Source organism: Eleutherodactylus coqui, chromosome 4, assembly GCF_035609145.1.
Source record: "Eleutherodactylus coqui strain aEleCoq1 chromosome 4, aEleCoq1.hap1, whole genome shotgun sequence".
NCBI lineage: Eukaryota > Metazoa > Chordata > Amphibia > Anura > Eleutherodactylidae > Eleutherodactylus > Eleutherodactylus coqui.
This window is the reverse complement of record NC_089840.1, coordinates 237,701,718-237,728,196: the sequence shown is the minus strand read 5'-3', so window position 1 is coordinate 237,728,196 and position 26,479 is coordinate 237,701,718. Positions and strand designations below refer to the sequence as shown.

The 26,479-nt window shown below is 45.1% G+C and overlaps 1 protein-coding gene across 1 annotated transcript in view; it reads left to right on the top strand.

Annotated features, from left to right (window-relative positions):
* PDZD7 (PDZ domain containing 7) overlaps positions 1-23,329 on the top strand; it is an 86,326-nt gene extending 62,997 nt beyond the window's left edge. Inside the window, exons 12-17 of the mRNA XM_066600935.1 lie at positions 3,527-3,618; positions 5,953-6,044; positions 11,992-12,063; positions 15,207-15,812; positions 17,373-17,473; positions 22,907-23,329. Coding sequence (XP_066457032.1) covers positions 3,527-3,618; positions 5,953-6,044; positions 11,992-12,063; positions 15,207-15,812; positions 17,373-17,473; positions 22,907-23,056 — 1,113 coding nt within the window. The 3' untranslated portion in view covers positions 23,057-23,329. The remainder of the gene's footprint in view (positions 1-3,526; positions 3,619-5,952; positions 6,045-11,991; positions 12,064-15,206; positions 15,813-17,372; positions 17,474-22,906) is intronic.
* Positions 23,330-26,479: the final 3,150 nt, after the last annotated feature.

The window sequence follows — 26,479 nt, the reverse complement described above, 5'->3', positions numbered from 1 at the left end:
TTGCTGGATGGGGCCGAGGACAGCGGAGGTGAGGGTGTGGGTGCAGGCCAGGAGACGGTAGTGCCTGTGTCCTCAGAGCGGGGTGGGATCTCAGTGGCAGGTTGGGGCACAGGGGGAGAGGCAGCGGTGCAAACCGGAGGCGGTGAACGGCCTTCGTCCCACCTTGTGGGGTGCTTGGCCATCATATGTCTGCGCATGCTGGTGGTGGTGAGGCTGGTGGTGGTGGCTCCCCGGCTGATCTTGGCACGACAAAGGTTGCACACCACTGTTCGTCGGTCGTCTGCACTCTCAGTGAAAAACTGCCAGACCTTTGAGCACCTCGGCCTCTGCAGGGTGGCATGGCGCGAGGGGGAGCTTTGGGAAACAGTTGGTGGATTATTCGGTCTGGCCCTGCCTCTACCCCTGGCCACCGCACTGCCTCTTGCAACCTGCCCTGCTGCTGCCCTTGCCTCCCCCTCTGAAGACCTGTCCTCAGTAGGCGTAGTAAACCAGGTGGGGTCAGTCACCTCATTGTCCTGCTGCTCTTCCTCCGAATCCTCTGTGCGCTCCTCTCTCGGACTTACTGCCCTTACTACTACCTCACTGATAGACAACTGTGTCTCAACGTCATCGTCCTCCTCACCCACTGAAAGGTCTTGAGACAGTTGCCGGAAGTCCCCAGCCTCATCCCCCGGACCCCGGGAACTTTCCAATGGTTGGGCATCAGTCACGATAAACTCCTCTGGTGGGAGAGGAACCACTACTGCCCAATCTGAGCAGGGGCCCGAGAACAGTTCCTGGGAGTCTGCCCGCGCCTCAGAATGTCTCATTGTAATGGAGTGAGGAGGCTGGGAGGAAGGAGGAGCAGCAGCCAGAGGATTCTGAGTTGCAGCAGTGGACGGCGCAGAACTGTGGGTGGACGATAGATTGCTGGAAGCACTTTCTGCCATCCACGACAGGACCTGCTCACACTGCTCATTTTCTAATAAAGCTCTACCGCGTGGACCCATTAATTGTGCGATGAATGTGGGGACGCCAGAAACGTGCCTCTCTCCTAATCGTGCAGCAGTCGGCTGCGATACACCTGGATCAGGAGCTCGGCCTGTGCCCACACCCTGACTTGGGCCTCAGCGTCCTCGGCCGCGTCCACGTCCTCTAGGCCTACCCCTACCCCTCAGCATGCTGTATTACCAGTAATGCAGAAACAGAACGCTGTAATTAAATGTGCCGCTTATTGGCCTGTGGTTGGAGGCTGACTTCGCTTACGGAACGCCAGGAAATTATTTTGCGCAAGCCTGCTGTAACACTTAGCTGGCTGCGTATGAATTTGGAGAACTACTACACCCAGCACAGACCCAGAACACTGAGGACAGTCACAGGCAGGCCAAATAGAGTTTTTTCCCCAAATTTTTTTGCAAAGGCCCACTGCCTATATTCAATCAATAATCAATATGTCTTCTGTCCATGCCTAAGCGCTTCTGGCCCTGGAGTATGTCGCAGAACTGCAGAGTGTTGCACTGTGCACTGCAATACAGCGGTGATTTCACAGCCCAGACAGAGCCAGGAAATAATTTTGCGCAAGCCTGCTGTAACACTTAGCTGGCTGCGTCTGAATTTGGAGAACTACTACACCCAGCACAGACCCAGAACACTGAGGACACTCACAGGCAGCCAAAATAGATTTTTCTCCCCAAATTTTTTTGCAAAGGCCCACTGCCTATATTCAATCAATAATCAATATGTCTTCTGTCCCTGCCTAAGCGCTTCTGGCCCTGGAGTATTACTGCAGGACGCAATGCTCTGCACGGCCGATATACCAAAAAAAAAAAATGTGCAACACTGCAAAAAGCAGCCTCCACAGTACTGCACACGGTTAGATGTGGCCCTAAGAAGGACCGTTGGGGTTCTTGAAGCCTAAAATACTCCTAACACTCTCCCTATAGCAGCTCCAACAAGATAGCACTTTCCCTCCTCTATGTCAGAATGCATCTGTGGCGAGCCGCGGGAGGGGCCGATTTTTATACTCGGGTGACACCTGATCTCGCCAGCCACTCACTGCAGGGGGGTGGTATAGGGCTTGAACGTCGCAGGGGGAAGTTGTAATGCCTTCCCTGTCTTTCAATTGGCCAGAAAAGCGCGCTAACGTCTCAGAGATGAAAGTGAAAGTAACCCGAACATCGCGTGGTACTCGTTACGAGTAACGAGCATCTCGAACACGCTAATACTCGAACGAGTATCAAGCTCGGACAAGTACGTTCGCTCATCTCTAGAAAGCATGCTTAAGGGAAGATGAGGGAAATGACAAGTGTTGGGTTTCATTCACATGGCCCTTTTATGCCATATGGTTGTACATGTCCATAATAAAGCACCCACGGAAGTTTGTAGGCCCATACAGTCATATAAAGGCATAAGGTTTTTCTTTTGCATTCCATATGGAAAAAAAAACTGCAATGTTCCATTAGATGCTGCATCACTTCTAGGGGAGAATATCTCTAATACCTCAGTAATAGGTGGTCAGAGTGCCTACTGGGTTGTCAGCTTTCTGTAAATTCCTGGACAGTCCGTAAAAATGCAGCTCGCTTTCCCAGAGTCCGTAAAAAATGTTGATGTATCCATGATTTTTTTTTAGAAGCTGGAGAACCTGGTACAGATAATTGTGATTGTAAATACTAATAATGTAATTCTATCAATCTGCTGAGCTATAGACATGTATCACTTGCGATCTTTATGGACCATTAAGGTTTTCCATTGTGTCCATAAAAAATGCTGGCCATCCGTTTTTCTTGGATAAGTTATCCAGAAAAAAAATAGAAAATCAAGATGGCATCAATGAGTTCAGATCACTGAATGCAGCATTCTTATTTTTGACCTAAAGGTGGCACCAGAAAACAGGAGTTACTTCTTTTGCCGCTAATCGGTAGACGTTTTATGTAAATACATCTATTCAAAATATTTCCAGCCGTGAGAACATATTAGAAAAAGGAAGAAAATTTTGTATTATGTTTTAATTTTTTATAGGTAATAGTAACATAAAATACTGTACGAAATACAAAAGCCGTAAATGATGGCTCTATGTCTAAATGAAATAATACACAAAGTACAAGGAAAAGGAAGAAAATATTAGGCCTCATGTCCATGGGGAAATTATAGTTAGCAAATCCGCGCATGAAAAAAACGCTAATCTGCCTCCCATAGGAATGCATTGACCATCTGCGGTTAATTAAATAGCCGCGGATGGTATTTTAAGTGATTTGCGGATTTCACGTGTGGGGAAAAAGAATTGTGGCATGCTCCATTTTAATGCGGATCACGCGTGCGGGAGCTCATATCTCAATTGATCTCCCGCATGGAAAAAAAGACAATTATAGTGCATCCACAGCAGAAATCCATGCGGGCCGGATTTAACCCGTGGACTTGAGGCCTTATAATTATCAATGATCAAACTAGAGAAATGTACTTTTTTTGAGGGGCATCAAATTGTAATTGAGTTGTAATGTTTATGTGATTTCTGACCAATCCATCAACCTAACAAGACCTCTCCTAACAGTATATCCAGGAAGGAGGGATTGAAGATCTCGTTAGACCATTGCTGGCAATTCTGGATCGTCCAGAGAAGCTTCTGCTTTTACGAGATATCAGGTAGGAGAACATAGTTCCATCTGCCACATGCTGCCTTATTGGATGATTGGTCTACTCCACTGCTAGCATTTGGTTCATATGGACTTCTTACTGTGTTCTGTTTCAGAAAGTTCTTGCATTTGTCACAGGTGGTGGTTTACTGATGCAAATTCAGGATACGATACAGCGGAGGAAGTTACAAAATTACACAATTGCCAATACACTTAGCACAATAAAGAAGAATAATACTTGGTATTTAGCGTGTTTCCCTCGAAAATAAGACCCTGTTTTATATTAATTTTTGCCCCAAAAAAGGCACAGGGACTTATTTACTGTGGAATGTCTTATACTTACCTAGTCCAGGTCCCTTCCACTGGTCTCTGCAGTTCCGGCAGGCTTCATTGCAGTTCTCAGTGCCGACAGAACATCGCTTGCTGGTAACGGGGTTTGTAAATCCCGCCTCCAGCAAGCGGTTGCTCAGCCAATTACTGCAGCGCTCGATGAACCAATCACAGTCATTCAATGCACATCAGACCATAATAAGTTCTCCCACATACTTCTGGCAGACTTGATGTAGGTTTTGGCAATACATATCTGGGCATGGATGTTTTTCTTTGTTAGAAAAGGCTTCCATCTTGGCACCCTACAGCCCAAAGTCCAGACACATAAAGAATACTGCAGCTTCTTTAATGTTGCTGTAGGCTTCTTGCAGCCTCCTGGACCAATTTTTTTTGGCCTTTTGATCAATTTTTTAGGGACACCCAGTTCTTAGTACTGTCCCCCTGTCTCTAATGAACTTCTCACTAAACCCCATAGGACTAGTGCCCCCTCTTCGGCCCCATAAAATAAAAGTGCCCCCTTTGTGGCACCTGAAACCTATAGTGCACATTCTGTCTCTCCCATTGCTGCTTCTATTCCACCAGGCTGTGATAAAGTTAAGAGGTGATGATAGAGAGCCTAAATGATGCTACCTATTAAGAAGTGAAGAGTCTAAAAGCAGGAATATTAACCTGACTTCTCTTCATTTATAAGGCAGCAGGAACAAACTCGTTTGGAGGCTTAGAGCCTCTTCCTCAGTAAATTGCTGGAGGACAGCTAATACAGCTGAGGGAGATGCTGAACATAAAGTGTTATCATGGTAAGTGCCTCCTTCTCTTACCATGGAGACACTTAATGTTCAGCATCTCCCTTGGCTGTATTAAAGGGGTTCTGTCATAAAAAAAAATCTATATTTAACCATTTCTGCCCAGGCAGTCTACTTAGCAGATCTTCTCCTCACTGATCTTCCCTTGTCTCCTGCATACCTGGGGTAGGGGTTTCCTCACCTCCAGTTGGCTGATTCTTCTGCTTCCTGTGACGTTCACAGGCAGTCTTCTTCCTGCCCAGCAATGTACGCTATGTGACTACTTCACAGCCTGGCAGGGAGTGCTGAGCTACTGCAGAGACTACGCATGCCCGCTGTCTCTGTAATAGATTAGCATTCCTTCCTAGCCAGTGAACGCTATGTCACAGAGACGTTACGGCCCCTTGTCCATGTGCGTTGCGGTATCCCGCAGCGGATCTCTGCCATGGGAGCCGCCGCCCGGGAGCAAGAGCCGCAGACCAATCTCCGCCGGTCAGCCTATTCTAACAGATAGGCTGGCTGCGAAGAATTGAGGCAATTCTCAGCATGCTGCGATTTGCCGGCCGCGAGCGGAGAATCGCAATGATTCTCTGCTCGTGGACACGGGGCCGGCGCTTTCCATAGCAATGCTATGGAAAGCTTCAGACGGCGTGATTCGCTGGAGTTTTACCACTGGGGAAATCACTGCCGTGGACAGGGGGCCTACGTTCACTGACCTACAGGAAGAAAAATGTGAGGAATGCGCGCTTCATAACAAGCCAGCCGGCTGGAGGTGATGTGACTCGGGGGGACTGGAGAAGATCAGTGAGGAGAAGATGCCTTAAGGAGTCTGCATGGGGAAGAATAGGTATAGATTTTTTTTGTAAATGACAAAACCCCTCTAAGTGCTCTTCTCCAGCATTTCACTGAGGAAGAGGCTATGTGTCTCGAAACGTGTTTGTTAGTTGCTGGCTTATAAGTAAAGAGAAGTCAGGTTAATATTCCTGCCTTTAGATTCTTTTTTAATAGATTGCATCGTTACTAGCTCTTTCTCTTTACCTTTTAGTTGATTTGTGTTCCACGCCCATCATTCTGAGATACAATGCACTTATCAAATAAACTCTGAAAACTAAAATGCACTATTGTGAAGAATACCTAGATTTTGTGTTAATTTTCAGCAGTCTGTTTACTGAGTCTGCAGAATCTACTGCTGTAGCTGGCATTTATCGTATTTTATATTTTATACACTGCAGAGGTTTGATTGCACTCACAGATCTTGGACGCTTTGACAGTATGGTTATCTCTCTGGAGATGGAAGCTTATGATGCCCTCAAGAGCAGATCAGGTAGACTAACGTTTTATAAATCTCTGAAATATTATTTTAAACCATTGAGAAACTTAGAGGGGTTTTCGAGATCTAAAAAAAAAAGATAATAGTGCTTAAAAGGAACAAAAAATTGAATACTTTCCTGTCCCGGCCTCTCCTGTCCAGCCCTGCAGCTCTGGTGCCCACCTCATGGAACCCAGAAGAAGAATTTACTGTCACGTGCCGTTCATTGTGCATGTCACTGCTTAGCTTCTCACAGGCTTCAGCAGTGACTCTTCTATGGCCACTGAAGCCTGTGAGTGGCTGAGTGGTCACATGCCACTTCTTCCTGTTTCCATGTGCCAGGCATCAGGGCAGTGGTGTAACTTGAAGCTCCTGAGCCCCAATGCAAAACCTGGAAGGGGGCTCCCAACTATAATGCTTTATTCATAGTACTGGGCTTCCTATATGGAGAAGGGAGGCCTTATGGGCCCCCTAAGGCTCCTGGGCCTGGGTGCAACCGCATCCCCTGCATTCTCTATAGTTACGCCCCTGCATCAGGGCTGCAACGCTAGATTGGGAGCGGCAGGGATAGGGGAGTGTAGTGGCCCGAAACACCTATTTCTGGCCCCTCCATAAATCTCATTCATGTCATATCTTTTGTGTAGATGCACTGTGCAAACTGCCTAGTCTCTTGTTATGTGTATTGCACAGTTGCAGCATATGAGAGGTTAATGTCTGAATGTGACTGGGATATGTCTGGAAAAGTATCAATTTATGTCCTGTCATGTGGTATGTTAGGGTCTATAAATGTGAGTGCCTGAGAGAGTAGGAGAGTGCCGGCCACATGGGGGTACCTTCAACCCTCATGTGGTGAAGTGATGGAAGAAGAGGAGAGGTATCCTGAGGCCTGCTATTCCAGGTACGACCTCTAAGGAGCGACTGAAGTGGAGAGTTCGCCGTGCAGAGTGTCTTCAAGTGCTGAGTGAGTGTCTGTGGAGTGATCCTACCGCTATCATCCTCCAGAATGTTCCCTTCCAGGAGCGGTACCATACAGATAACATGGACCGTAGGACCAGTGTCATCCTGTGTCTCCTCCCCGACCTCACGGTCTCTGTTTTTCCTGCACTCGAGTGTTTAACATGTAACCTGACAAGCTGCAAGCAAAGTTTTCCGGTCACTGCTTGTTCCCAGTGACCGAGGTACTAAAAATTAATTGTGTGTGTGGACTTACTTCATTTCTCCGCCGAGGATCATACCGGTGTGTAAGGAATGGTGGCGTTACGCGTGACAAGTCTACAGTCCACCACTTTTTACAGGTAATCGCTGTCCCAGCATTGCCTGGAAGAGGCCTGGTGGTGCTTAGTCCGAGGTTGCATGCGCCTCTCCGGGAAGGAGTCTGGTAACAGCCACCATGACAAGTGCCAACTCCACCCTCCCAGCTCTTCGTGTCTAGGTGTCCCCTGGAATGCTGCATGAGCATTCAATACTTGTTCATTTTAAGCCCTTTAAAAAAATTAGGTCCCAGAAAACCTCTTTAAAGAGGATATGAAGCAGGTCGGGTTTGCATTAAAATAATGTACAGCCTATTACACATTATTAAATGGTCACTGTCATTTCAACAAACTTTGCATACAGTAAATAAATAGTGCAAACGAATATAAGAAACTCGGCAAATATACAATTGTTCATTAGAGAAAATGCATCTTATTAGCCACGTCTTCTCCTCCCCCGGTCATTCACTCTGTACTGGTCATTCATTCTGAAATACTATACTACTAAATTCCCTCTAATCAACTAACTGAGGGATCAGGTTAGATGTTGCCCATAGAAGTCTATGGAGAGATTAGGGGGAGAAGGATGTACAGAGAGAAGCAGAGAGACACTCAGAGATATAAATAAATAAAAATAAATAAATCTTGTTATTTGTATACCGCCAACTTATTCCGCAGCGCTTTCAGGTAATTTTTTATTGCTGCCGAAGTAATAAATGCTTTCTCCCAATCCAGTGCTGGATTCACAGCTACACTGCTCAGTACTGCTAAATAATATCCTCCGTGGGGCTGTTGCTTCTGAGGGTGTGCTACAGAGAAATAGAGGAGCAGGATCTCCTCTTTGGTGTGTGTGCTATGTATGTGAGACATCATAGCAGTTAGTTTACACCCACCAGCTGATAATAAATTCCATATACACTACAGGTCATTCCGAAAAGTCATCTGAAATTACAATAATGCTTTAAAGGCTATGGACACCTTGTATGTATGCAGTGATATGTAGAAGACAAATGGTGCGAAATTTTTAATTGCTCACTATAGCAAAAATGATTGTCAGCCCAAAATACATGCATTTAAGGGGAAAAAAAGTTGCTGCCCTCAAAGGTGTTCATAGCATTTAAGAATGTTAGGAGTCACCTTAGAGTTCTGTGACTTATATGAATGTACTTGCATGCAGCCTGCTACTTTGGGTGGGTTCACACGAGTGTGTTTTTGTGTGTACACAGGTGCGTACATACGTGCCCACCTACGTACGAGCAAAAACACACGTATATGCAGCTGCGTGCAGTGTTTTCAATGGAGCCGCAGCTGCTGCTGGCGGCTCCATTGAAAACAATGCTTTGCCGGCACCCCTGCATTCCTTTTCAGGGAAGGACTTTACATATAAGCCCTTTCCCAGAAAAAGAAACATTTTAGTGTAAAAAAAAAAATACTTATCTCTCCGCTGCTGCCGTGACCCTCGCTGGCATGAAGAACACAACCGCCGCATGCGGCAGATGTTTTCTTCATCCCTGCTAGTTAAATAATTCCCTGCTGCTACATCTGCCACATCTGTGGCAGATGCAGCAGAGGAATTCTTCAATTCTCTACCGCAGCTGTCACACATGTCAGCAGCGGTAGAGGATTCTGCTGCCAATTGATTTCAGGGAAGGGCTTTAAATATAAGCACTTCCCTGAAAATCAAGTAAAAGTACTGTAAAAACACACACACAAAAAAAACCATACTTACCTCCCTTCGGCTGCTGGGCTCAGCCTCGTCTTCTCCTGGCTGTCCCCGGCTTTCTAGTTCTGAGCTATCAGCAGCCGGAGATTTAAAATCCCCACCTGCTGGTAGCTCTGATTGTGATTGGCTTAGCACTTCAGCCAATCACAATCAGAGCTACCAGCAGGCGGGGATTTTAAATCCCTGGCTGCTGATAGCATAGCACAGCAGTGCAGAGCCGGGGACTGCGCGAGGAGTCGTGGCTGAGCCCTGGCAGCTGAGGGGCTTTCAGGGAAAGGCTTTAAAGATAAGCCCTTCCCTGAAAACCCAATAAAAGTAGTGTTAAAAAAAACAAAAAACATACTCACCTGCCTTTTTGGCAGTTTCTGGGGCTCAGACGCAACTTCTGCCGCTGTCCCTGGCTCTCTAGTTCTGAGCTATCAGCAGCCCGGGATTTAAAATCCCCGCCTGCTAGTAGCTCTGATTGTGATTGGCTGAAGTGCTCAGCCAATCACAATCAAAGCTACCAGCAGGCGGGGATTTTAAATCCCCGCATGCTGACAGCTCAGAACTACAGAGCTGGGGACAGCAGCAGAAGTCGCGGCTGAGCCCGGCAGCTTAAGGCAGGTGAGTATTTATTTTTTTTTTACACTATTTTCATTGGATTTTCAGGGAAGGGCTTATGTTTAAAGCCCTTCCCTGAAATCCAATGACGGGGATGCCAGTAGCAGGATTCTCTACCGCAGCTGTCATGTGTGACAGCTGCGGTAGAGAATTGAAGAATTCCTCTGCTGCATCTGCCACAGATGTGGCAGACGTAGAAGCAGGGAATGTTCTTCATCCCCGCGGGGGTCATGGCAGCGGCGGAGAGGTAAGTTGTTTTTTTTTTTTACACTAAAATGTTTCTTTTTAAGGGAAGGGCTCATATGTAAAGCCCTTCCATGAAAAAGAATGCAGGGATACCGGCAGAGCATTGTTTTCAATGGAGCCACCGGCAGCAGCCACAGCTCCATTGAAAACAATGCGTGCATTCCCAATGGTGCGCGCATGTCTTATCTTTGCAGGCACGCACCTGCAAAGTATGGACATGTGCACACACCATAGGGAATGTTGCAATGTTGCAAATACAAGCGTGTTTTTGTGCGTTCGTCTGCACGCACAAAAACACGCTCGTATCAAGCCACCCTTTAAAAGGATTCTGTCACCAGGTTCATGCTACCCAAACCATGGGAAACAGATGTGCTCATTACCCCTTTTATTCTGAAATGCTGCGACATTACAGAATAAGCACACTTTTACATTTTACTTGGAGCTGAACTTCGAGTCACGAAGGCGGGCCGTGCTGGCGTCTCTCCTATGGTTCAGGCAACATGTACCTGGTGACAGGTTCCTTTTAATGAGGTCTTAAAGTTCCTTGGTGACTGCTAATATTGTCAAAATTTACAGTAGGGGACATTTTATAACATGTACTATAATTATGTAAAATTATTTTTGTGAAAGATTACCAATTTTTACACAATTTTTAAGCCTTTAAGAGATTTAAAAAAATAACTTTTTGAACTTTTTCTAGAAAGTTGGTATGAGTTTCATAGAGCCTCTTTGAGACTCACACTAAGTTAAGATCCCTCTGCCTTCGTAAAAAAATTTCCTAGAAAGTTGCAAACATTTGCAGTCATAGCTACGCCTCCCGTTTAGAGTAATAGGTAGCTACGAACCTTTCTCTTGTCCAGTGCTTCTCCTCACTTAGAAAACATCCTGCCTTCTTATAGACTCAACATAGTCCTCTGTTGCCGAGAGCAGAGGTGACAGTGAGGTCAGTGTTTCTAATTACAAAATTGTAAGTCTTGTTGTCGACCTTGGTTTGAATCCCATCCTCATTCACTTGTTCCTTTGGTTCAGTTGCTTGACCTCTGTGCTCGAATGAAAACAGAGCGGTTGCCAACTCCATAGTAAGAAATAGCAGCTGTTGATCTCATGTTTACTGCAACTTGCAAATCCATCATTACATATCATTACCCACCAAATTACCCTCACAGATTGTTCATGCTCATGATAAACCTTACTTTCAGTAACTGGAGACAAAATTGTCTTGATGAATGGACACACCATTAGTCTTTAAAGACTTTAGAAACCTTTGTACATGAAAAATCAATACATACATATCTTACTGAGTCCCTGTAGAAAAAAAACGCATTTATCTGATTTTTGCTTTGAGTTTTCATTCTGATGCACTTAGAAAGCTTCATACTTGCTTTGCCACAAGCACTCCTCTGAGATTTATGACTGGGGGGCATTCTCAGCATTGCTCAGCTGATCTCTTTCATGATGGAGCACAAGCTCAGCTTCATTTCCCTTCTTCTCTATCAGAGGCTGTGTAGCCATGCCCACTCAATACTACATAATGCTATATTCCCAGGGACTATTCAACTGATAGGTGTTTCGTGTATAATCACTCCTATAGTCAACTGGAAACAGATGTGAAAAATGCAAATGCATACAATTGATTTGGGTAGTAGTTATCAGGCAGGGAAAAGACATGGAGCAAAGGCATTAGTAAAAATGTAGCTAATAGTTAACCCGGAAGTAAAAAATATCCAAAAATAAACACATTCACCCAACCAGACAATTGTTATTCCTGGACTACTAACATATGGTGCATCTGGCAATACCAATTAGTAGAGTATTTTTATCCCTAGTAATACGTAATCAGACACACAAACCGTGAATAGAAAGGAATGAAGTACACCCACAAGACATTCCAAAACTAATACTTCTCATTTAAAGCAGAGGTGGTTCCACAACACTCAGGGTGTCCGACCGTGACCTCCACACAGCTGCTGCTGGACCATTACAGTCCGATGGTACTTGATGTTCTCAGTAAATGGCGTCAGTGTCATGATAACTGGTTGGTTCATTTACTGGAAATTGCCCATGGACTAAAATATTTCTGCAGAAGTTTTTCTAGAATTCCAGACTTTTAACTTATTTTTTTTTTTTGTCTTCACTCTAGTTGAATCTCCTGCACTGAGGCCGACTGTTTCCAACACCCTTCCCAAGAAACATCTCGTCACGCCAGTCCCGGGTCAGTAATGTTCTAACTCTTGCAGTGAAAGTGACTGCACTTCTTCAGTTATCCATTGACTGGTGTCACTGCAAAAATAAAAGGGGATAGAAAATATAATTACGATAAAATGCAGGGCGATTCTCTCGTTAGGAAACCCAAAAATTCCTCCATAAGGGCTTGTTCACATGAATGTATATGCGGAGCGTATTACACGTGCAAATTTTCCACGTGTAATATGCAGTGTATACAACTCATTGATTTCAGAGGGCTTGTTCACATGCGTGTATTTTTCATGCAATGTGCAATCACGTAAAAAAATACGTTGCATGACCCATCTTGGTGCACATATGCGCATCGTGAGGGCTCATTGAAATCAATGAGTGTGCGTAAATGTATATGACATACGCAGAAAACCTGCTTATTCGATGCGCATCTACGAATATGGTGTAAGCAAATTTCAGTCATGCAAACACGTGGCGTATTTGCAAGGTCAAAATGCATCTATGCCTGAATGAACAAGCCCTAAGGCCGGTTTCACATCTGCGTTGGAACCTCCCAATGGAGGTGCGTCACAGATCTGGCTCAAAATACTGGAAGAAAAAGTGCTGCATGCAGCACTTTTTTCTCCATCTAAAATCCGGGCAGCTGGGCGGAAAGCAGACAGACCCCATTGTAAAAAAGTCACACTGAGCTTAACACTCAGAGCTATGTGGAGCGTTGCATTGTCATGGTGGAAGAACTAGTCACCTGTTTGCCCACACAGCGCTGAATGTTAGAGACTCTGTCACCTACTTTTAGCCCTATGAGCTAAGCTTATGGGATGAAAATGGGTGACCCGCTGAGTCTGGGAATGTCAGTGTTATACTTACCTCCCCCGTCGTTTCTCCAGTGTCCATGCTGAAAGTCGCCAAATAGTATATTATAAAATTAAAGCGAGAAGCCTACTTGGCATGCTGCTCAATGCATTGGGCAGCAGCTTTCAGCACTCACACCGGGGAAATGACAGGGGAGGTAAGTATAACACTTACTTCCCCAGTTTTAGCGAGTCACCTACTTTCATCCCATAAGCCTAGCTTATAGGGCAAAATGTAGGTGACAAATTCCTTTTAACCCCCTTAGTGACCCATTGCCTTTTTACGTCCTGGCTAAGTGGGCTTTAATCCTCAGGGCTGTAAAAACATGCTGACCCTTGGGATTAAATCTGCGGGGGCTGTGGACGTGACAGCTCCCTGCTGTTGGTTGCCGGAGGTAGCCGACAACCTGAAGCTGTCATGGGGGGCCGGAGAGAGGAAATAGAGAGTGAACAAAAGTTAGTTTCAGCTTCCCTCATGGATCGGATACATAAGGGGAGCTGCAACTACTCACCTCTGTCTTCCGCGATGTCCTACTGCGCTCTGGTCCTTCCAGGACCTTACACCACCTTCTGCGCATGCGCCAGACGTCAAATGGCACGCACATGCGCAGAAGGCCTGGGAGCCCGAGAAATTTAAAAACTCTCTGCTCCTGGCTCGCATGAGTAGCAGAGAGCAGGAAGATATCACCAGGCACCAGTGCATGCAGTTCCCGGTCACATGATCGCCGTTATCCAATGAATAATGGTGAATGGGGATCATGTAAAATTTCATCTCCATGAGGGTAGATGAAATTATGTACCTAAGTCCTCATTGCCAAAATGGCGAACGCATGCGCAAAAGCCGTGGATTGCCAGGATAATTTAAAATCTCCCGGCTCCTGGCTACCAAACGTACCTAAGATCCTGGAGATTTCACAGAGGGCCGCTGTACGTGGTCCTTGGTCACCTGATCACCGTTATCGAATGGATAACGGCTATCACGTAAAAGAAAAAAAAGTTAGCAAGCGCAGAAGCTGGGGAGGACCTGGAAAATTTAAAATCTACTTGTTCCTGGCTACTAAAGGTAGCCGAGAGCCTGGAGCAGTGACCGAGGGCTGCTGTGAGCGGTTCCCAGTCACAGGATCGCCATTATCCAATGGATAATAGCAATCATGTAAAAGTTAAACAACAGTTGAAGTTTAATGCTCCTCTTGGTTTGGGCCCCGTTGTGCATCCAGACATAAGATTATGGCCACAATAGCTATGTGTCTGAACACAGGACAAACAGGGGGATCTATTTGGGGGAGTAAATCCTTATTTTCATATGCACTATAAAAAAAAGTCTTTAAAATGACATATTTGCAAAAAAGTGAAGTTTTACTTTTTCTCCTCTAAATTGCATTAACGCCTAAAAAACTGCGTGGTCAAAATACTCATGACCCCCCTCAGTGAATACATTATGGGGTGTAGTTTTTAAAATGGGGTCATTTGTGGGGGGATCTATCATTCTGTTACCTATGAGCCTTTGCAATCTTGGCTTGGTGCAGGAAAACAAAATGTTCCTCAAAATGTTAATATTAAATTTGTACGTCTCCTAAATGGTTTTAAAAAACTAAAGTTTTTCAAATGTGCATCCAGAATAAAGTAAGCAGATGGAAAATTATATTTTATCAAAAATGTGTACAGTATGTTTACACATATTTGAGATATTGCAGTTAATCATGGCTCAGGTGAGAATACCTGTTTCTATGCTGCATCCACAGGTTGCTAGGGTTATGGAAATAGACAAGCTGGGTTTTCCACACTTTTTCCATAACTCACATGGGCATTATAGAAACAGCAAACAAAGCCAGCTACATTGTTCCTGTAACTCCCAAGTTGCAGAAACGGCTTAACTCACAGTGCATTGATTACATCTGTGCAGAACATGACGATTGCATCTTATACAGACGAAAGTATATATGCCTTTACAAACTCTGGAAGCGGAATAAAGGGAAACTGACCCTAACCCCTAAGAAACGGGAAGACCCTACCTATAAATAGGGCAATCGTTCTGATGAGGGCAACCCCACATCAGCAACTTGGGGTAACCCTGACTTCTCTAGGTGGTGAAAGGGAGTAGTGGCAAAGGTTAGATGTCACACGATATAATACCACCATAAATTTGCACAGACTAATTAATTGTGATTGGTTGTCTGGGCTGTCACACCTCTTAGCCAACCAATCTGCTCATTTGTGGCTGACTGTAAGAGCACCTTTATAAACTGCCAGCGTTAGGCTTTTAGGTCCTTTGAGTAATATATTTAGTTAAGATTTTTTTTCATCTCAGATCACAGAGGAGCCTTCCAACTGAAGCCAGTAGAAGACATACAGAATGATAATGCGCCGATAAGAAAAATGGAGAGGTTACAGGTTTCCGATACAACAACTGTAAAACAGAGACAGAAAAACTTTAATCCACTTGACGATGTGCCAGTCGATTTCTTTGATGCCCAAAACATAACTTTTAGTAAGTCTTCCTCTAGGCCTGCAAGGCCAAATTGGCTTCTTACTGAACCCACAAAGTCATCTTCTGATTTATCCCAAGCGCCCAGTGATAACACATCTTTGCCTACGAGGAGTAGAAAAGATCAAAAAGACTCAAGTCAGAATTCAAAGGCGTCGAGAACTACTCGCAGCAGATCCAGAGAGAAAAAAGACAATGCCTATTCTGTGCTCAACAAACCCAAGAAATCCAGGCCAATCTTATCTCAGATATTCGGTGGTGTTTCTCTGAGTGCTTCGAATCTTGACATCAAGCTTAAGCCTGTGAAATTAGAGGTGGAGACCAATCATGTAGAAGGTGATCAGGTGACACAAAATGGCTTCAGTGATGAGAAGGAGGAGGAATATGAGCTTGTGAGTGTGACGGTCTCCAAAATGAAGCAGTCGTTGGGTAAGTTTCATATTTGTTGCATCTCCTAACAAGGTCTTAAATGAGATTTCTTGGTTCCCTTTAAACAAACTAAAAGTAGAGGGTGAGCACATGTCTGTTGAAAATCAAGGACTGTTTTTGAGCTTACCCTGTATATGTGGACATGTATATTACTGGCTGAAAAATTATTTGACTGACCATCCTCTAATTACAAATTTCCTGTTAATATCATGCCTATGTAATGTGCATATCCATATAGGAGCATGTTATGGACATGTTCTTTGACCTGTACAGCAGACATGGAGCAGGGAAGGGGAGGAAGTGAGCTGTGACCATCACTTATTGTAGATGGTGGATTCTGTGCTAACGATACACTGAATCGCCACTTTATTCTATTCACCTATCTTGAAGCTCGTTGGACTTCATTTGGCATTCAGAACCTCAGCAATCACCATGGCATAGATTCCACTAGGGGTTAAAATCATTCCACAGTAATATTGGTGTGGCAGCCAAGTGCAGGCCTTCGAGAAGAGCGGAGATAAAGATATTGTTGTCAACGGCAGATCTACTGTCCCTACCTAGAGCACCCTGGCATGGCCCAGCCTGGCAGCTCATAGTGGTGAAAAATAATAATAGGATGATAATAGTCTAAGTTAAAATGTTCACGTGACACCAGTGCCCCTTTAAAGTAATGAAACAGACGAATTGAATAAAGAGTCAATAGTCCAATCGTTGGTTAAACCAGAGGCACATAGTTTACTTAACATTGGTAATATGGGTCTCTTCAGGACATACGGTAGCAGTCTTAAGTAACAACAGATCTGAACCTTGCCATCAGTCTCAGTTATCTAATGGTGGATTGCCTGAAATGAGGGTTGTCAGTGCAGCAGGGAAAATAGATGGACAGTCTCTCTGTTTTTAGTTTCTCTCGACTCGAATTTATCGAGCACTCCATACGCTCACTCATGCCCGACTCCAATTAGCAGACGTGTAGTCGGACCCATTGCACTCTTCTGTAGATAAGCGGAAGATGGGTTTTCTTATGGCCCTCTTCCGCCCCCTCCCCCCCCCGTGTGTAAAAGGCAATTAAGGCTGCCATCCACGGGCGTTGCAGTATCCCGTGGCGGATCTCCGCACGGAAGCAGGAGCCTGCAGGCGGATCTCCGCGGTCAGCCTTATCTCACAAATAGGCTGACCGTGGAGAATTGCGGCAAATCACAGCATGCAATTCACTGCATTCTCTGCGGCCGGATTATCGACGCGGGGAACGCAATTCAAACTCCAGCAGATATAGTGCTCCCATCACCTTGCAATGCTTGTGCTGTCAGCGCACCGCAGACTCGTGTAGCCTCTAGTGAGCACCAAGCTGCAGGTCAGGTGATGCCACTTCTACATCAGTTTTTGATGCGGAATTTGCTGTGCAATTTCCCACTGTGGACATTCTGCAGCATTTTTGCCCCATGTGAACATACCCATAGGGGCATAAGATGTGTGATGTATCAAAAAATAGGGGCAATAATAATTTTAACATACCACTGTCTAACTCTATATAACTTATAAATATATTCACATTCATTATAGGAATTAGCATTTCTGGGGGCATCGAATCAAAAATCCAACCAATGGTTAAAATAGAGAAGATCTTTCCAGGAGGAGCGGCTTTTCTCAGTGGGGAACTGCAGGTAATGATATCATCTTGATCTGGTGGTCTTCTTCGGCCACCCTGCAATTACCATTTCACAGTCGTTCTTCAGAGCTTTACAAATGAAAGCTAAATGAACTTCTCCAAGAGAACCCGTCGGCTCTCCTGACGCGTCTGAGTTAATAAATAAATGTGTTGTAGATGATATGAGAATTCTGACAGCACCATTAGTTACTGGACGGGGTGGAGATGTGTTTTCTAGGGTGATGAATGAGGCGTCATCCGGTAGGGTGATGGATGAAGCTTGGATTATCGGATTGCGGGAGAAAACCTCCAGCCTTAATCTGTAGAGCCTCCTGTAAACCTTGGAGGAGGCATGGAATGACTCAAATGCTGTGGCAATAGTTTTGTCAGACTCTTTCCTGACAATTTACAGTAGTATGCCAATGAGCAAAACCCATAAAAGGTTGGTTTGGCATCAAGAAATTTGACAGGGCTGCACAAAGACTTGTCAGTCTTGTCAATTCTGTGTTGAATTTTCCAGTTGAAGTCAATGGGAGCCTTTAATCTGAAACAAATTTACAGAGGTAGAAGTAGGGGATCCAACAAATTCTTATCCACTCTTGCTGACAACTTTATCTTCCAAAGGGTCGAAGAGAAAACAAGGGGATCTGCTATCCAACAGGGAGGAAATGGTTGAGGAAGTAAGGGTGGCTGGGACCTTAGGAGGCAGTGATCATGCTATGCTTGAATTTTGGATAAAAAGAGGAGGAAGACCTGAGAAGACTCAAACCTCTAAACTGGATTTCAGAAAGGCAGATTTTAAAATCCACACCCAAATCCTCATCAAAATCCACCTGCAAATTTGAAAAACGTACGTTGAAAATCCATAAGATAATGCACAGACTTTAGAAGCGGATTGTCTGTCTTGATTTTTCCGCCGCTTTAAACTACCATGTGAATATACCCTTACTGACCACCTTCACCTGAGATAAATGGGAATGGTGACTTTCAGCCCCATATCCAGTGGGGATCCCAGCAAAATAATGTTTGTATGGCAATATGGTGTGGATTTAGCCGCGGGTCTCACTCATTAGGGCATTTTTATACATCACGCTCTAGTTGTGGGATTTTTCCACACCAAAATTCTGCAACTACGTTGCAACACTAGGAAGGACAAACCATAAGGTTATGCAAATCGAGCAAGTAGAAGGTAGTGCTAAAGGCCCTTTTACACAGGATGATCATCGTTCTGGTTGTCCAGGCTCCTGCGCTCTTGCTGGGCTTTGAACAATAATCGTCCCGTGTAAAAGCATACAGAAAGTGACTGACTGGAGGGGAATCGGCCAGCCGTTCAGTTTTAAGCAGTTTAAAATCCCGAACGATTGTTCGGTGTAAATAGCAGCCGTTCAGTACGGTGATTGGAGAGGGGCAGGTGAAAGCAGGGAGAGAACTCTCCTCCAGCCATGCCGCCTGCCTGCTGGCCGTGCTGTTAGTGATCCATTGATACTCGCTCCTGTATAACAGCACGGGAGCGAGGATACACGGGGACAAGTGTTGGGCATTGTTTGCCTGACACTCAATACATGTAAAAGGGCCATAAGGAACTTGCAGCCACATGAAACCTCAAAAATTGGATAAAGTCTCACGGTAGGATTATGTGAAGCCTCCTGCATGCCAATGTGCAGTTATCGCCATACTGAGAGGGGCAGAATCCTTGAACTAGGAATCCTTGGATTATTGCTTCGGCATATCGTTATGTATGTAGGCCAAGATGCCAGTACTGTTTAACATGGCATGTCCCAGTGTTGGCAGAACATTTATAAACTTAAATGACAACAGGTGACACAGGGGAACCTCTGCACGGACAGATTAACGGATTAGAAGAATGGCGCATAGTGATCTATACTGTACTGTGACTGAAATTGGATGTCACATCCCAAGCCTATGGCGTCTAACAGTGTCTACACAAACTATCAGAATGTGATTAAGTGACATTGGGCATTTAGTCAGACGTACAGTGACAAGTGTTCCATTGACTTCATACCACCGCTCTCAAAGACTATCATAATGCAGAGCAAGACGACAGTGGAAGCTGGATAGGAGGTCTGGCCCCTTCAGCAATGAGTCCCGCTTTTGTATCACATGCAATGATAGTCTGGAGACCACGTGGGCAACGCCATGAAGAGGTCTCCACAAGGGAACATCACACCGGCCCTACTCTTGGGATTATGATGTGGGATGGCATAATGTTTGTTAGTTGGATCCCTCGAGTCTACATTCCAGGTACACTAACAGCTCAGCGTTAGATTGATTTGGTCATGGAACCAGTGGGACGGACATTACTTCGAAGTGTCCCAGGAGCCATTTTTCAGTATGACAGCCTGCGTGTCTAACCATGGCCTGTAGTGTCTCCGGACTTGTCTCCCATTAAGCACACCTGGGATGTCATTGGTTGGCAATTCCAAAGTGAACTGCCAGCAGCGCATCTTGATTGTTTCTGTGCCCAGGTGCATTCACCATGGCAAAACATTCCTCAGACAACCATTAATAACCTCATTGATAGCCTACTATTGTAGGCACGTGTATTTCTGCGTGCAGTGCTCAGACTGGATACTGAAATTGAGGAGCTTTGTATATTTTTTTCCATTTTGTATAATTTGCATATCATTTACATATCTATTGATCCAGTGATTTCCATAACTCCAGGACATTTCTTTCTTGGTAGTGCGATTTCAGCGTTTCAGAGTATATATACAGAACAGTGTTAGTGAATGGGGTTTTAAGAAGCTGTATTCACTAACTGCAGAAAAATTCTGCTGAAGATTGGAGTCTTGATGAGAATTTTCAAATCCACAGCATGCTCTATGTCAGTGGTGGCGAACCTATTGCACGCGTGCCAGAGGTGGCACGCAGAGCCCTCCCTGCTGGTACGCGCCGCCATCAGCCGCTCACCGCTAGTGAATACCTGGAGGGGCCGCGGCTCCCCGGTATTCTTTTATTATGTCACCACCAGAAGTTAGAGGTGGCGACATAATACAGGGGTTTTACATGTTGTAACACCCCCAGCTTCTGATGGGGGTGTGTGGCCTTAGCAGAGGAAGCATCAGCAGAGAGATCAGCGGCAGCAGCAGGGGCGCTGAAGGAAGCGCAGACGGTAGTAGGTGACGGAGCGCCAGCAGCAGCGACGCTGGAGGGAACGCCGCTGGCAGCAGAAGACAGAGCGCTGGCAGCATGAGCACAGCCACTGCCAGCGGAGGCTGGAGGGAGTGGCGGCAGCAGCAGTTGGCAAGCAGGACACAGAGCGGCTGCAGCACAGATTGTGCGGCCGCTGAGGGGGTGTCACCGGTACGTGGGGGCCACTGGGGGGGTGTCACTGGTACGCGGGGGGTGGGCGCTGGGGTTGTCACCGGTAAGCGCGGGGGGGTGCTGGGGGTTCAGTGGTACGCGGGGGGTGGGGTGCTAGTGGGTGTCACTGGTACGCGGGGGCGTTGGAGGGGTGTCACTGGTACGCGGGGGGCTGTGGGGGTGTCACTGGTATGCGGGGGGGGGCACTGTGGGGTGTCACTGCTCTGCTGGGGCCGCTGTGGGGTGTCACTGCTCTATCTGGAGGCCGCTGTGGGGTGTCACTATTACAACTGGGGTACGTTTACATGTGGTGGAAATGGGCAGGGCTGTTTCAAAATAGACCGGGTGCAGATTTTGACTGCTTTTTGGATGCGGAAATGCTGCAGAATTTTCCACAGAAATTTCCGCTGAGGACATTCTGTAGTATTTCCGTATCTAAAAAGCAGTCAAAATCCGCACCTTGTCTATTTTGAAACAGCGCTGTCCTTTTTAGAACGACGGGGGTAAAATCATACGCCGTGATAAGCCCCGCCCCCGGACGTGTTGGCACTTTGCAATGAATAAGTAGGTTTTGGGTTGCAGTTTGGGCACTCGGTCTCTAAAAGGTTCCCCAACACTGCTCTATGTGTTGCGGACAATACAATTCACTTTTCATTTCCATGAATTTCCTAAATCCACAACACGTTTCAAAGTGGATTTTGGTGCAGGTTCTTGATGTGGAGATACTGTGGATTTAGTAAAAGTAGCCTTTTTAGATTGAAATGAATGAATTCAGCAAGAGATAGAGCGTGAAAATCCACAACATTACTTCAATCCACCATGGATTTTTTTCTGCTGTTTTAGCGAATGGGGTTTTAAAAAAAACCTATTTACTAACATTGTACTGTACAGGATTGTGGAATTTCAGTGCGGAGAAATTCCGTGACCGTTACGCGATGGATGAAGCCAGCTGAACTAAATTCAGAAATCCCTGTTTGAAATGAGTGGCTGTACAGAGGAGCGTGCAGAAGGCAGAGGACCCCACAGCACCGTCTGGCATGGCGCCTCTGCCCTTGTATATAGGAAAGTGCTGTAATACAAACTGCAGCAGAACTACTTTTACTAGCAGCAACCAAAGGATGGGCGGTGCTGTTTAGCAGCTGGATAGCAGAAAGCGGGCATCTTTTTTTCCTCACATCCGTACTAATATTATAGATGCACAGTAACGGTCCGTCTGTTTGTTACCTTTTCACGGATAAACCGCTAAAGCGATTTTGATGAAATTTGGCAGGCAGATCGCTTACAAGATCGCTTATAAGTTTTATGCCAAAAATGTATAGAGTTCTCTAAGGAGCGTGACAAAACAGATTTATTTGGTGATGCACAGGCGCACCTCTGCTCCACCGCCGGCGCTGCACCGTGCAGCAAGGTGGAGGAGAAGAGGGTGCACATCATAAGCTGTGCCTACACAAATGGGCAGACACATGAGGGCAGACATCATTGCCGCACGTATGCAATTATGGAGTGCGGCAAACAGAGAGGAAGGCGATGCACATCATAAGCTAGGCCTCCCCAAATGGGCAGACACATGAGGGCAGACGTCATCGCCGTATGTACGTGATTATTAAGCTAGCAGGGATACCCGGCGGTGCCCGGGATTTAAACTGAAACGAAAGACACATTAACATGGATTGAGATTTTAAAGAAAATATGTGTTGCCCATAGCAACCAATCACAGCGCAGCTTTCATTTTACCTCAGCAGTATAAGAAATGGAAGCTGCGTGTATATATCTGCACGGAGCTTCCGGAATGTGATGATGGATGAAGAGGCATGCACCTCTTCATGTATTCAATGCGCCGAGGGAAATCATATTAAGCCCTGCGTCACAAATGCTGGGCTTCGTAAATTTCCCTTTTAGACTAGACCGTCTTAAAAATCAACAGATTTAACATTTAGTGCTAAATCTGGTGAATTTTAAGACTGTCTAGTCTACGTTTGCACTGATTAACCCTTAGGCAGTATTAGTAAATAAGCCCCATCATTTCTTTTTGGCAATGTTACCCTTTTAATAAACACTATGAACATTCTTGAAAACAAGTAAAAATAATTAAATAGTTAATTGAAATGTTTTCCAAAACGTCTAGGCCGGCTATGAACTGGTGTCGGTTGATGGGGAGACTCTGCAGAATGTGACGCACCAGCGGGCGGTGGACGTGATTCGCCAGTCCTACAGTAACAAACAGAAGGAGCCAATGGAGCTAGTTGTTAAAATCCCAAAGAAAAGCGAACAGTAACATTCCGCTTCCTTTTATGTTGAGCGTCAAGGAACTGATTCACTTCCGAAACCTTCTAACCGTTGCTAGGACCCTCACCTTCTGGTATCACTGCAAGTGCCTAATGTTTTTCTCTCTAGTCTTCCTGCTGAACTGACATTTCCTGGACTGTTCCGTCTGAATCAACACCAAGAACTATAAGTGATTCCTTGTAAGTCCGGAGCCGAGGAGCGACCATGCTGACCTTTATTTTGTATAATTATGTACATACTTTTGTAGACTCTGACAATAAATGTTTTTACCGCACTATTATTGAACCTCTACTTCTGTTGTACAAGTTGACTTGTTTCAATGGGGCTAAGGTAAATACCGGATCGCATGCCGCGTGGGTATCACGGTAGTCCCATTGAAAGTGAATGGAGTGTTAGTGCGCTTGTGCGACATTCAGTCTCCTCCTCCCTGTGGGAGGGTGACAGGGGACACAAGTCCCCCATTGTTCTTAAGATTGACAAGGGCCTCAGAGGTGAGACCCCCCACAGATGAGCAAGTTATCCCCTACCCTGTGGATCAGTTGATCGACAGAAGTCTCAAGTGGCGGATCCTCAACGGTTGGATATTGACGACCTATCCTGAGGACAGATTAGATTTTGCTGCAGATTTGTTGGCGATTTTCCACCATATAATACGTCCCACATGGATGTACTCTAAGTAGTAGATATCAGCCTATCATTAGATAATGGAAAAGGAGGCAATTCATGGTCAATGTACCCCATGGGCTACTTACCAGTGGTTACATCTTGATTTGTATAGTTTCAGTGATGGCTCCTGCTGACCTTATGTTTCTCAGAATCTGTATAACCATCACCTCTCGGCTTAGATTCCAGACTTCTTGTCTCTCATAAGAGTAAGCAGTGTTAGGAAGTTTATAGAACCATGTGCCAGCTCTATTAAAAGCCTTGAATATTTAGAAGTGTCTTCTAAAATTTTCATAATTTACGTAGACTAGTTTACATAGTCCGCTAACATCACTAAATACAGGCCTGACTGGTCACATTTCCCTGCACTAACTCCCAAATTGCAAATTCTAGAAGGGAACTTTCCAGAAGACGCACTTCCATCTCAGCGAGAGTATACCGGAGTTTCCAGAAATAGATGCATTAGGCCATGGATAGAAAGAGCGCAGAGGATCAATCAATAATGCCTGGTCACCTTCAGGAAGCCATAGCACTGCCGTAATGTGCGTTTTTAAAGATGGTTACAGCTAATCTGTAAAAATATGTATTTTTCTAATTTATTCATTAGTATTAGTGTTACGTAAACTGAAATCCCTGTTTTGGGTTGGACTTTGCTAAAAGTTTGTTTCGGCGAAAACCTGAGCTTTGGAAGGGAAAGAAGAAGGAGGTGGAAGAGGAAGAGGACAATGAAAGAAAAAAGGTAAAAGAAAGAAAAAACTTTTTTTTCCCCATTACTTTGCCTGAAAATAGCTCATAAATACTTATACATTCCTAGGTGACCTATGAGTGATTAATGCACTAGCCCTGTATAACCATGTTACTCACTAGCTTTAGGGGTATTGGTGAAGTTCCTGTTTGATGTGAACTAATTCGGACCGAACTGAACTTTTTGTCGAAATTCAGGGGGGAGGGGTGGTCTTGAAATATAAGCCCTCCCCTGAAAATAAGCTCTAGCTACACTGCATGAAGAAAAAGGCAAAACACACCTAGTATACTGTGTTCAGGTCCCTTGCGCTGGGCTGCATCGCTGCTGCAGGCTTCTGTGTAGACCTGTACACTGACAGAGCATTTCTTCCTGGTAGCGGGGTTTGAATACCCCGCCTCCAGCAAGTGATTGCTCTGATTGGTTCATCAAGTGCCGCATCAGCCAATCAGAGTTGTTGCTCAATTAACCAATCACAGCCATTCAATGATGTCATTCAATGAATGGCTGTGATTGGTTGAGCAAGCACCGGCTCTGATTGGCTGATGGGGTGCTTGTTGAGCGGCTGCTAGGTGAGTATTATAACACACACCCCGAAAATAAGGCATTGTGCCTTTTTAGGGCAAAAATTAATATGACAGTGTCTTATTTTTTGGAAAACACGGTAGGACAAATAGTTAGAAAAAAAAACTGTAGCAAGTTTTATTCTTGTCCAGTTTTCAGACACGTCAAAGGTAGGTATCACGTGAAAATGCTACTTACCTAAAATGTACAGACAGCAACAGTGGGGTTCTACACGACTCTTACCAGGCAAATAGACCATGAGGCAGCAAATAAAGGAGATTTTATGGGTAAATTATAACCAAATAATCGTGTCAGTATCACCTACCCCTAGCTATACCTGCCTCAAGTTATGAATGGAGGACTTCCTAAAAATAATTCCTAAGTACAGGCCATGCCTCCATAATAACCAAAGTGTCTTCAATAATTACAGCATCAAAATTACCCCCAACGGAGTCCTTGTTATTCGGGTAGCAATCACACCCGGCCCAAAGGCCTGTTTGCTGCATGAAAACATCAGCATTTTAAATACTGCATAGTAGGTAGGAGCCCTGTTAACCCTTTGCAATCCAATTTTGGATTCAGGGTTTCCTAGGGTTTCTCTTTCTGCCTTTATACAATGGTGCCATCTGCTGGCTAGAGCCAGTACTGCGGTATGGGACATGCTGGAGAGGCCCACAAAAACAGAGCGGCCAGCAATATACAGTAAGAATACCCTGCTGGACGTCTTCCGACATCGGAGCTGTACAGCCTTCACTCAGAATGTCTTCAAATGTCAGAGAGTGGATTGGAATGGGGTTAAAGATTTTGCCAGTTTCTGACGAAAAAAAGTCAAAAAATTTGCGCAAGTGGGGATTTGCTCAAAAATTTTTGGATTTCCTTGCCGCTTTGTTAAAAAATAGATAGGGTTTGTCGGCAGATTCATGTATAATTAACGACAGAAACTGGCTTACATTATACCAGAAATGTATACCAGCTCGGACCTAGCATACATTTATGTCTAGGCGCATGGAGATGCCGAGACGCGCCTCTTCATGTATCAGATGCAGCATGCGCCAAGTGAAATCATACTAAGACCGGCATTGGAAATGCCGGGCTTTGGAATATACTTTATAGGAGAAAATTTACTGAGTATACCTTTAAAAAAGAAGAGCACATGGCAGTACTAACTCGCGTGTCTGTTTCCCTACATTTGCGCAGTGGGAATAGCTTTTGGCAATTGTTTCATAAACCTCTGCCAGATCCGCAACACTTCAAGGAACATCAATATCTGTGTGTGTCATGAAAACAACTTTATTGACCAAAACCAGATAAAAGTCTTTGTAAAGCGAGATGAAAGGGAATCAGCCAGATACAATCAACCCCTTTAACGTGCGAGAACACATGCGTTATGTGAGTGACTGTAAACACTAAATTCGGCATGACACGAGATTGTGTGCATCTCTA